Source organism: Malaya genurostris, chromosome 1 (genome assembly GCF_030247185.1).
Source record: "Malaya genurostris strain Urasoe2022 chromosome 1, Malgen_1.1, whole genome shotgun sequence".
NCBI classification, from domain to species: domain Eukaryota; kingdom Metazoa; phylum Arthropoda; class Insecta; order Diptera; family Culicidae; genus Malaya; species Malaya genurostris.
In genome coordinates, this window is record NC_080570.1 from 7,962,524 (window position 1) to 7,976,134 (window position 13,611).

General features: G+C 38.3%; 1 protein-coding gene across 4 annotated transcripts in view; it reads right to left on the reverse strand.

Annotated features, from left to right (window-relative positions):
• The window catches only part of LOC131431342 (AN1-type zinc finger protein 6), an 84,384-nt gene that overhangs the window by 4,821 nt on the left and 65,952 nt on the right, over positions 1 to 13,611 (reverse strand). For all 4 annotated transcript variants that reach the window (XM_058596997.1, XM_058597013.1, XM_058597005.1 and 1 more), the window contains one exon: positions 8,480 to 9,431. In XM_058596997.1, the coding sequence (XP_058452980.1) occupies positions 8,480 to 8,578 (99 nt within the window). In that variant the 5' untranslated portion in view covers positions 8,579 to 9,431. The remainder of the gene's footprint in view (positions 1 to 8,479; positions 9,432 to 13,611) is intronic.

Here is a 13,611-nt window from a genome sequence, read left to right on the forward strand (position 1 = left end):
ATACGAAACAAAAAACGGATGAAAACGTTCGTGTAAAAAATTCTTCGACGATTATCCAGCGACAGAGAACAGTTTGTCAACTATTTTCATATGTCACCAATGTTTTACAAACATCAAACTACCATTATAACGTATGAAGGATTCATTAGGCGTATACTTTTTTCCGTATACCAAGAAAAAAACCCTTTCCTTATTCAACTAGTGGTGTGATAATGCCTTTCTCTTGCCATTCAAATAGTCTCATTAATACATTTATAAGACTAAGCCCTCGGCCGATAGTATTGTGAGCATATCATATAACCGTAACAGTTCGGCTGAAAAGTTCGTATCGTTTAATATAAAAACACACATTTTTTTGCCAAAATTCGTTTTTAATATTCAACATAATTGCCATCAGAGGCGATACAGCGATTATAGCGATCTTCCAACTTTTCGATACCATTTTTGTAGTACGATTTGTCCTTTGCCTCAAAATAGGCTTCAGTTTCAGTGATTACCTCTTCATTGCTACTAAAAATTTTTACCAGCGAGCATTCTATTGAGGTCTGAGAACAGGAAAAAGTCACTGGGGGCCAAATCTGGAGAATACGGTGGATGAGGGAGCAATTCGAAGCCCAATTCGTTCAATTTCAGCATGGTTTTCATCGACTTGTGACACGGTGCATTGTTTTGATGAAACAAAACTTTTTTCTTCTTCAAATGAGGCCGTTTTTTTAAAATTTCGTCCTTCAAACGCTCTAATAACGCTATATAATAGTCACGGTTGATGGTTTTTCTCTTTTCAAGGTAGTCGATGAAAATTAAACCATGCGAATCCCAAAATACAGACGCCATAACCTTACCGGCCGATTGTTGAGTCTTTCCACGCTTTGGGTTCGGTTCATCGCGTGCAGTCCACTCAGCTGACTGTCGATTGGACTCCGGAGTGAAGTGATGGAGCCATGTTTTGTCCATTGTTATATATCGACGAAAAAATCGGTTTTATTTCGATATAACAGCTCCAAACACTGTTCAGAATCATCATTTCGTATGTATTTGATCGATTGTGAGCACCCATTTTGCACAAAGCTTTCTCATATCCAAATATTCGTGAATAATATGTCCAACACGTTCCTTTGATATCTTTAGGGTGTGAGCTATCTCGATCAACTTCACTTTACGGTCATTGAAAATCATTTTGTGGATTTTTTTCACGTTTTCATCGGTAACAGCCTCTTTTGGACGTCCACTGCGTTCATCGTCTTCGGTGCTCATATGACCAGTACGAAATTTTGCAAACCACTTACGAATTGTTGCTTCGCCCGGTGCAGAGTCTGGATAACACTCATCAAGCCATTTTTTGGTATCGGTGGCACTTTTTTTCATCAAAAAGTAGTGTTTCATCAACTCACGAAATTCCTTTTTTCCATTTTTTTTACAATAACAAAAGTAGCTTCACTCAAAATGCAATATCTCACAAACTCATAATCAGACAGCTGTCAAATTTATACACGTATCTTTTGAAGGTTGGTACTAACTGAAAATGGTATGGATTTAATTCTAGTGGTGCCGTCTCATAGAAACGATACGAACTTTTCAGCCGATCTGTTATAGCAGATTTCAAACAGATCGAAGACTTTCAAAATCGGTTCAGGGATTTCCGGAAAATTTTGGAGATTTGTCGGTTACGTCATATATAACATCACATCTCTCCAACCGGAAATGTTCATCAAAATTTCTCAAACTTGTTCAAGGACAACATTGTAGCTTTGAAGTGAGCCGTTAAGTTTATCTAAATTCGTTGAGTCGTCTTCGAGAAAATTGAGCCGGAAAAGAGTGCGGTTATGTCACTTATACCATTATATCCCCAGAACGGTAGACTGCATGATTTAATAGTAGTTTTCAAAAAAGCCTATAAATGTCAAAATCGGTTCGGTTCAGTTATCAGATAAATTTGAGTGGAAAAGAAAAAGCACTATTTTTTCGGTTGCATCAGTCATACCATCATATCTCGGAATGTTGAAAGTCATTTGAACTTCATATTTGATCAATGACTCAATAGTAAATTTCAAACGAGCTTAAACTTGTTGAAATCAGTTTGTCCATCTCCGAGAAAACTAAGCGCAGAGAAAAAAGTGCGGTTATGTCACTTATACCATTATACCTCCAGCACCGCAAACAACAGCCATTCAATCAATAGCTTGTTAAAATCGGTTCAGCCATCTCCGAGAAAATGGAGCGGTAAAAAAATTTCGAAAAGGTGTACACACAAAGAGAATGGTATATAAAGACTGTCCCAGAAAGTATGGACGCAACCATTCGCAAAAAAACACTTGTGCAGTTGTTTATTCGTTTTCATTAGTTTGTTTCGAAATGCGTGGACTTTCAGCAGAACAACGTCGAAAAATTGTGTACAAATGGTGCACAGAACGGAGACTGTCACTAAGAAAGATAGCAAAAATGGAAGGACTAAGTGAAAAAGCCGTGCGAAATGCAATCAGGAAGTTCGGTGAGGATAACACCTTCGAGGATAAACCGAAAACGGGTCGAAAAAAAGGTCCTGCTAACCCACAGTTGGATAAACGTGTACTGAAGGCGCTCGAGCAAAAGAAGGAGGTTTCAGTTCGCGATGTGGCAAAAAAGTGGGCACTTCGAAGTGAAATGTTCTTCGTGCTACAGAACGTTTGAATATTCGAACCTATAAGAAACAGAAACAACCAAAACGTAGTCCGAAACAAGAAGCATCGATCAGGCCCGAGGGTTCGAAAGCTGTACAATACGATTCTTTCTGGAAATTTGAACTGCATAATCATGGACGACGAAACCTACGCGAAGCTCGATTACAAATCCTTGCCGGGACCACAATATTATACGGTGCGAGAAGGGCAAGTGCTAAACCAGTCCGAGACATCGATTGAAGTCGAAAAATCTGGTAAGAAAACTATGGTCTGGCAAGCAATTTGTAGCTGCGGTAAGATTTCGAAACCCTTCATTATCACTGCTTCAATGAACAGCGAAATATACATGAAGGAATGTTTACAAAAACGACTTCTATCCATGATTCGAAGCCACAAGGATCCTGTTATCTTCTGGCCAGATCTTGCTTCTTGCCACTACTCGAAATCAACGGTAGAATGGTATACTACCAAAAATGTCACTTTCGTCCCAGAAGACATCAAAATCAAAGTCTTGGCATTACATTCCCTTCAAAGCTAATTATGCAAAAATTGGAATAAAACTAACAAAATATTTTAAATGTCAATTCATTAATAAATTGACATTTGAAATATTTTATTAGTTTTATTCCAATTTTTGCATATTTAGCTGTGAAGTTAATGCCAGACGATTCTTTAAAGAAAGCGAGACCTTTCTCTATAAAAAGTTAATAGAATTGCTGGAAACACGACATTGGAACGGAGCTATATTAAACCTTAATTCAAGTAAACATGACATGCTGATTTTATTTTACGGCAATAAACCATCCGAATGATTAACAAGAACCTTGACAGCTTAACAGGGACGAGCCCCAAACCCCATAACAATGCATTCTGCCGGAACAGGGAACACCAAACGAGCGCAAATAAAGCTAGCATTTGGCTGCATCGCGTTCGAGAAAATGTTCCGAATATCGTAGAAAATTTCACAATTTGAAAGCCCCTTCTGAAAGCCGGAAATGTATCCCGTACAGCATTTCGATAGTTTCTTCCACTCAAATATTGAGATGTATGACATTTTGGAATATATGAATAATTCTACGACTTGTGTTACGATTATATACATGTAATGATTTCTTCTAGGCAATGGTGGCTTTTATCGTGCCAAAGAACGCTCTCTAGCAACTCTTCACACGATTCAATCAGTGCCATCAAAGAGAGACGAATATCATCGCAGCAACAAAAAACCGGCATGGTTCATTCAATATAGAATCGACACCAGCGTGAGAGCGAATTTCTCTCGATGACCTGTCTGAGAACGAAAGGTTAGCACGCTGCTGTGGGGATTCTCTCTGAAGCAACTAACGGTCGATTATTCTTGTTTCACGATCCGATTCTATATGGACAGTTGATAATTGCGATAGAATCATTTTACTATTGCCGGTTATTCTAACTATGTATAAGATGTGTCTATGAAAATGTATGTGAATGCTCCACACAATAGTTTTGAGATATTGCAACTTAGAATGAGAATGATCGAGTCGAATCATCGATTCGATTTTCTGTGATAATTGCGATTCTCTCTTGGTAAATTCGGACTGTGATTTTTTGAGGGCCGTGAAATACTCAGAGTATTCAACGCTCCAGAAATTCTCTCACGGTTCATTCATTGAGAGACACGAGTACTTGTAGCATCTTCTACCAGATTGAAAATGCTGTATACAATATAGAGAAATATCGAGCAGCTTCTGTCAAACTATCGGCAATCACCAACACTGCTTCTAGGTCCAGGCTCACATTGCAAATGACTTGGAATAGCGTCCTTTCTGGAATACAAACATCATCATCCGTATCCAAATAGTCATTTCCAAAGCCAAAAGTAACGGTAAGACCTTTTTTAGAAAACCGTCTTAAACTGCCGCTCTAATTCCTAGAATACAAACGCAATCATCCAAAACCGAATGGTCCTTTTCATGACTAGAAAATCTTAAACGGTCAAACCGTATCACAGCAGTTAATATCTATACACATCTAGAATGCAGTCCTACGTCAATCTCGCGGCTTTGTCTCTCACATTACCTACTCCAAGTTTTTGTAAACTTAAATATTCTCAGGTACTAAAATATGTAATATCATATTATTCCATCATGAGCTGATTAGATGTTTCTCTGAAAACACCACTTTTGGTTGAAAAGTTCAAATCTGGTTCCTTTAGACGAAAAATAAAATATTTTTCGGAATCTTAGGGCTTCTCGACTTCCAGTCTAGTTCTTCTCAGCAGTTTGGCTTGCTAATAAATCGGTGATTTTTAGCTACTTTGTAATCAACTCTTGTGTTACCAGATCAATTAGCTAGAAAAGGTGGAGCTAGCTTGTCATTTCTGTATTGTTGAAAAAAGCTTTGCTTGAGCAGATTAAATGAAACTAAAACCACGTGCTTGATTTCGTCGTTCGAACTAGCTACGATGGATTCAAAGCATACAAAGTTTTGGTTGCCGGCTCAAGCAAGCCATGTGGCCTGCACCACCTGTTAATACATCAATGTTACGAGATGGCGACGAACAGCGCGATCGAAAAAAAACGGTAAGCTGTGGTAGTGAAAAAAATTATTCAACAAATTTATTCCTCTATGACAAGCCAAAACCAAACTAACGTCTGCAGGGATAATCAGAAGAATTTCAGTTCTCATTCTTTCATCGATATAATGAAAACCTGTGGTGTTTGGCTATAAATAGTGACTAAAATATGATAAGTAACTACACCCCAGAACCTCTTTGGAAACCAAAACTACTACAGATTCGAGCACCAACAGGTAAAAATCATTGTAAAACCTTTCTCTGTCATTAAGATGAAAAAGTAAGTAGTAAGAGTATGAACATAAATGGTCCTACTTGACAGCCTTGAGGCACTCCAAAGCTGTCATGGCGCATATGATTGATTCAGTTGAGAAAAGAGTCACTGATGCCGTCTTTCGAGAAATTTGATAGATTATTCTTTCGACGATCGTAGAAAACCTTCTAGAGATAGCGGAAATTGGCGGATGTGTTTGAAGTGCTTGGAAAAAAAACATTTATCATTCAAAGAACTCCATTTTAGTTTTTAAATTCAATTGAATTGTGAAATTCTCGAAAGATAATCGCTGAATGAAATCATGTTTTAATTTCTTTTTGTCATTTATTTGACAAGTCATTTCATTACAAACAATAGTTGCCTTTTTAGGAATTTTGACGTACGACTACGTCTTGGTTTCCTAAACTCATCTGGGAATGATTTTCAACCAAAATTAAAAATATAGTCATATTTTTTTATAACTTGTTATGCGGATCACAACTCGATTTTTTTATTGCACACACTGAAAATACACACTATTTCATCTGTGAGAAATATCTTTTAGATTGAAGCGCTTGATTTCAAATGACGGCAGTTCGCATTGTGCTGGTTTCACCCATAGGAATGTTTCGAGCTTACTAGCAATATTTCAGCATTTCTCATATCGAAAGGCTATTCAGTCACTGTGAAAACCGATTTTTCAACCAAGGCCCGAATTTCATATACCATTCGATTCAGCTCGACGAACTGAGTTAATGGCTGTGTATGTATGTGTGTGACAAAAATTGTCACTCACTTTTCTCTAGATTGAAATAAAAGGTCCTACGGTCCATACAAAGTTGCTAAATTTTATTTGGATCCGACTTCCGATTCCGGAGTTGCAGTGTTATATGTTATGTACCAAAATACTGAAAATGATCATTTTTACCATCTTAGATTCAACTGAGGTCTTCAGATACCATAATAATATCCCGATTTTTATTCAGATCCAAATTTCGAGTCTGGATGTAGGGTACTTAGAGTAAAAATATCAATTTCAAGTGTTTTTGCTTTTCTCATATAGAAAGGCTATACAATCACAAAAATGCAAAGGCTATATACAGTATATGTAATATATTCTGAATATCATTTGTATATGACTTTTGGTTCCGGAATTACAGGGTGATATGCACCAAAAATGTGAAAATAATGTCACTCACTTTTCTCGGAGATGGCCGACCCAATTTTAACAAACTTAGATTCATGCGAAAGGTTTTGAGATACCATAAAAATGTTCCAATTTACATTCGGATTAAACTTCTGGTTCCGGAGGTAGGGTACTTAGTGTAAAAATGTCAATTTTAAGGATATTTTTTCATAAACTACCTCTTTATATTGGCTAGTGAATTTCTCAAGTTTGCAGACCATGAGAGTCTGCAACCAAAGTCAAAGTCAAAGTCTTGGCACTACAATCCTTTTGTGGAATTTGGCCTTCCTGTTTCAACAGACTTCGCAGCCGATTCTTAGTGTACAGAATCATTGCATAGCTAGTACACTATGGATTCTACTGACACTAAGAACCCTTCCAGGTGGGGGCTCGAACATACGACAACTTGCTTGTAAGACCAGCGTCCTATGCATTGAACCGCTAACCCGGGAGTCTGCAACCAAACAAACCATTGATAGTCCCATAAATGATTTGCTGAATTTTATACAAGTCCGACTACCAAACAAAAAATTGTAGGTCTTACTAGTGTATGGTTGAATGAACCGAATATCACTATGCCGATCAAATGTGATAAAATGGAGCACAGTTCCCTTTCTCGCATAGATGTTTACTAACTTAAACTCAGTCAAAGTATATGAATGTAGTAGTAGTAGTAGTAGTATGCAACAGAAATCTTCGATTCTATTTTATGAACTTTTTTTCTAAATTGTAGTATTTCGAGGAATTTCTGCTTTAATATATAGGAGAAAATAAATAATATGAGAAAGGCATATTGCATTAAAACAGTTTTTTTTCATTTTTGACACCTACAAAAACTAAAAAAAATTGTTTGCGGAACCGAACCGTTTGAGGATTTAATTTAATTTTTAATCAACTTGTGTTTCCTTCCTTGATAATTTGTATTGTATTGAAATAAAATTTTGATAAAACCTTTAAAATTTAGCAAACTGCCGTGTGTATCACTTCAAGTGTGAAGTCCGCGAAATCAGTCAAAACAATATGTAGTATTGAACTGGTGCGTCGCATTCAGAGAAAATTTGAAAGAATTTGACCAAATCGGGCCATCAAGAGGATTAGCAATCCTCAGCTACTGATCCTTTGCATTCGAGGAAAGTGCACTGAACAGTTTGGAACCACGGAGAAATTCAATTCAAATCGGTCCTGTTGAGCACCAAACCTGGATCCTCGAGAGCTTTTACGATATTTTCATACACAGGATTTCCACGATATTTTCTTCAAAGCCTCAGATGCAGTAATTTTTGTTTTTCTCTGAGTTCAAATTCTTAGATTTGGCTTTCAAGTCTCGTATGGTTGAAAAGATAAAGGCAGGTTCCCAACAAGGAGTGATCGAAGAGGAATGGACGTATGTTAAAAGATGTTTCCCCTCTGACATCACCTAAGCTTATAGCACAATCCATGTGGCAAGTGCAATAGAGTATGATATCCACTTCAACATTCGATAAAACCTACCATTTACCAAAAAAAAAATGTGTAGTCATATTATTATAATAACGTTTATTTTGCCCCCGCTTTAACCTAAACATGATCGTTCACCGGGATGCGTAATTTTCATTACCTTTTGAGGTCACCAGAGAAAGGTCATGTGAAAAAAAAAACATTCCACGTTTAGCATTAATCGAAAGTGTCAATTCAGCTTAAGCAAGCATTACTATTAACCAGTATTGATTTGAGAGAAGTTATCCGCATATTATTTGCAATGTAGACAACAGTTCAAAAAAAAAAAATCTTCCGAAATGTTGGCAATATCTAGGCGAACTAGGCTAGAACCATTTTTTGTTTGAACTACTCACCTTGTAACATACTGAACATAAACCGTCTTGCGCGGGATTGCCGTAGAATCCACAACCTGATCTACACATCGGCTGCATTGGATTCGACTCACGCTCCATTCTGTGGTCTCCGAACTCCGAAGCACTTCTAGCTGGTGTGCAATTCGACCCTGTGGACGGATGGACGGGTTGCCTTCCAACCGTCGGAGAGGAAGCAACAACAACAGAGAAAAAAAACCAAATTGGCGTCGGATATTCTTTCCTACTGTTCTAGTGTTTGTATTCCAGGCAGCGACGGCGAGCAACAAACGGGCAACGACGGTGGGATCACTTCGGATTTGTTGCTCTAGCCCAGTATAGTCAACGGCGAGCCTATTTTGCCGGACCAGGAACTAGTGCGGATGTCACACGATCACGGAGGCACGAGCACGGAAATATCCGCCGTACGAGCAACCAATTTCCGCTGAATTGTTAAAACTCAAACCGAAAAATAAAATAACTTCAACTCGTCCACTAGCGATTTTCACCGGGGATGCTTCCTTCGCATCCACAAATTTTGCACCTGCTCCGCACGAACACCGCAAGCTATCTGATAGGAAAATGATTTCTTCCTGATTTATCCTGGATGGATAAGGGGTGGGGTTCTGTTTCTTTTCTCTTTTTGCACTGAAAACTTCTGGTGTAAACACACTCAAAAACACAGAGTTTACTGTGATTGCTGTTACACTGATTTTTTTGTTTCTCTATTTTCACGTTTTTATTTGTTTGCAACTGGGGTTCACAGACAACACCTTTTTTTCATTTGTTCAATAACAATAACTTTTTGTTTTTCTTTTTCCTTTGAGCACTGATATCCTTCAGCAAGTTTGATGGGGTTTTTTCTTTCAATCAACCCTTCCAACGGGGATGTAAAATGGTTCACAGGAGTTTGCCGTCGTGTCACGATTGAGTTTCTAATGTTCACGCATTGGATCTGAAAGTAGATGTAAGCAAATACGAAAACTTATTAGTATTTAGTTATCAAAAAAAATCGAATTGAAATTGAATGGAACAAAACAGTACTGGATCTGTCTGGTAGCAGCAGCAGCAGCAGCAGCCACACAACGGAAAAAATACGGCACCGGATGAAGTGGGTGCGAGAGTGAGACAGGTATGTGAACTCCTCCACCTCGAAGACAACATCGCTGAGAGGATGACAACAGCGTCTCGGTCACGATTCCATGCATGACAGAGGCACGCGAGGAGCGAATGGATGAATGACGGACGTACAGGCAGACGGACGGATGGTGGAGCGGAAGAACGTGGGAAGAAGAGCAACGTGCGAGACCTTCCTGGGTTATGTACACAACAGCAGTGCGCTACACAGTGAACGGTACGTACAGACCAGGTGGTGGGGTTGGCAGACGTACGTTTGCGGCTATAATAACGAATGAGGTCACAAAGTGCGAAGCAGAAAAAAACAACACACACCACGAATGGCAATGAATGGCGGAAAGCAGGAAGAGATAGAGAAGCAAACGAAATCGAAAAACTGGTAATGTCTGTGTGTGTGGGAGCGTGAATCTAATAGCGATTATCGAATTGTGCAAGAGAATGAGAGAGAAAAATAGAATTAGTTGGTAACACTAATACACATGCGATACAGATAATGGATGAGAGAAATAAAGTTTAATTGAGAATTTATATTTATATTAGGATTGAACGATCGACGTAATTTAACTTCAATTGAAAAAATATATTTTTTGTAGCTTCTAAACAGCTAAACAAGCTGAATCAGTAGAAATAAAATGGATCACGGTATTTAGAAATGTCAGCCCAATCGAAAGATGTCGAAAATTAGTCCGAGCAAGAAAAAAGTCACGATCGTTTCAGTGACATAGACCGCAGAACGACAATGTAGATTTACAGTAATTCATTTTCGAATTCGAACTCTAAAATCCATAACGTAATCGCTCTACGATTGTAATTTCAAAATTCGAAATTCATCACCAGCAGCCATCATGAAAACTCCGTTCTATTCCTGCCTTTCATTTCCACTTTCAGCAAACTTACTCACACTGTCACGAGTGAGCCATTGGAGCCATTCGACGCGATTACGAATCCTCTCTCGCTCTGAGCAAATATCACCACAGGCCGAGAACGAGAGTGAGAGAGCCAGTGAGACACCATCAGCAGACGTGTGTGCGTTGGTATTCTGACTGACTGACTGACTGACGACGAAGAGTGATAAACACGACGTAGAAACACCTACCAAATGTCGGAGTGGGCGAAAATATGTTCATTAGTCCGTCGTCGTCGTCGTCGTCTCAAAAGCCTTGAAGTCAACTGATCCAAATCGAACGTGTGTGTGTATGTTTGTAGCTGTATGTGAATGGGAATACGTACGGAAAAAAATGTACTTATGACGTCACAAGGCTTGGTAAGTCAATCTACCGTGGAGAACAATAACACAAAAATAAAACAAGTAGAGTAGTGGGTAGAGAAGCGTGTGCATTATTTTGCAACAGTCTGTTGTTTGTTTGTTTGTTCGCTCTATCTATCTATCTATCTATCAAGTCATCTGTTTTGAAAGTTGTTTGTCTATGGAATATGCGTTTCAGTTTAAAGACAGGCGCGCAACAAATCCTGTGCAACATGTTTGTGCGACATTCGTTTTGCAGATAATTGTCGTCACAAAGCGAAAGCGATGATTCATGCTGTCGTTTTTTTTGTAACAGCAGCGCCATTAGCCCAAGTGCTTTCTCTGGACTTCTTCGGAGCAAAAGAGAAGGCTGTCGAAAACTTACCCCTTTTTGTTCTCATTACAACAGAAGATAGCAATAACCAAAGAAATATAATAAACAAGAACGGTTCCCAGTTGTTTTGCGAGAACCAGAGCAACCAACGTGTGAAGGAGATTGACTCATGCTTCTGGCCCAGCTGCCAATAGCGTGGCTCAGCCTATGATTCAAGTATTCCTTTCACAACATCCGATCCGACAGGAAAAGCCCACGTAGCGCGTGACTCATTGAAACTTTGGTGTGGCTGAAGCACATAAATGTTCATAGGTGATGATTAATTTCACGGGAGACGGGAGCCTTTGGGAGTGGTTTTCGAAGCTCAGTACAGTATTCAAGATGACGAATTTTGAAAATAATTGAAAGGTTCAAAAGAAATACAGAATCACAGCCTTTTCCAAGTTGAACTGCTATGAATGTTGCACTGGCGGTTCAACTTAAACTGCTATGCATTGACGAATCGAAGACGAAAAGCCGAATAACCGTTAGATTTATTCAACAATTGATTTGTGCTCCTTCAGCTTACCTTTATTTGCACTGCACTGAACTCTCTTTTTATTGGGTAGATTACTTCAGACAACAATGGAAAGAGTGCATTGCAGTAACGATAAAAACAACTCAAACGCGATTCCAGAAGTAAGTTATTATTAAATGCCTTTACTGACACCGTGAATGTTCGTTTGTCGAACTCAAACTGAACCCGAAAGTTTTTGTTTTCTAAACCCGCACTCGCCCCGTACCTGATCAAAAAATGAAAAAAATCCGAACCCGTCGGATTCGTTTTCGAGTAAATGGGACCGAATCTCTATATGCAAATTCTTGAACCCAGTCCGACTCGAACTCGTTTAGTAATTAAAATTATTTGTCCGTATCCGAATCTAATCCGAAATATTTCCTTCTCCTGTATAGAATAAATTTTCGGTTTCAAATACCCCCTAATTTGCTGGGCCTTTTCGGTATTTACAATCACGTAAGTTGAAACATTGGCTCATAAACGATACTAGAAGTTTATCAGAAGTTGAGGGGTTATATACTATATGACTCGAGAAAACAAGCCTACACTCTTACCAGTCGCCACCTAATTTTGGGTATAAACCTACCTAAAATAACTGAAGTGCGTCTCCGCATAACGAGTGATGGTGACCTCGATATTTAGATGATGGATATTCATTTTGCTCGGAGTATTTAGTACACTCTCATTGCAATAATGATTTCAACTTGATCACAATAATATAATAGTTCACTCATAATTTTCCCAACCAATCGTAAGAACAGACGGGTAAAACAATAAAGAGGAAAATTACCCAAAGTGTAGATAATCGGTTATTTACCTAGAATTTTGGTGGCACCGGGATTTTTTTATAAAGATTCCTCCTCACAAAAATTAAACTCGACTTTCAATGCATATTTTTCGATTAATCTAGAAGATGCAAAAATGCGTTTATTTCGATGTATCAAAGAGCATTTTGTTTCGTTTTATTGAACATTTTGTGTACTGATTTTTTTCAGAGATGACCAGAGAATCGATTCTCACAAAGATCCTGAACTTTATTGAGATCCGACTTTTGGTTCCGGAATTAGAGGGTGATATATGCAAAAAATAAATAAATAAAAATTTTTGCTCTAATTTTTCTAATAGATGGCAGAACCGAATTTCACAAACTTGTATACAAATAGAAGATATTAACACGCCTGAAAAAATCATGAGTTTCATCTTTATACGACTTCCGGTTCAGACAAAAACAAAAGTATAAGTATACCAATTTTTATTTTAAAGGTATTTTTGCCTTTCTCCATAGAAAGGTAATAGAACTGCTGGAAAACCCGACTTTCGAACGGAGCCTTGAAGACCCTTAGCGTTATATACCGTTCAACTCAGCTTGACGAGATCAGAAAATGTATGTGTGTACACCTTTCAACGATTTTTTTCGCGTTCAATTTTATCGAAGATGACTGAACCGATTATAACAAATTTAGACTCGTTCGAAAGATCGAGTTCGAATATCAAATGACTGTCACTTCCGATTCCGGAAATGACTGTCACTTCCGATTCCGGATATATTATAAGTGACGCAGCCGACAAAACCTGTTGCCTTTTTTCGAACTCAATATTCTCGAAAATGACTGATCCGATTTCAACAAACTTAGACTCGTTTAAAAGCTACTATTGGGTCTTTGATCAAATTCGAAGATCAAATGGCTGATTCTGATTCTGGAGATATAACAGTATGAGTGACGTAACCGACAAGACGCGTTGTTTTTCGGGCTCAATTCGCGCCCGATTTCAGCCAAATTAGGCTCGTTTGGAAACTACTTTTGGCTTATTAAACAGGTTTGAAGTTTGAAACGTCAAAACTCATTACCGCTCAATTTTCT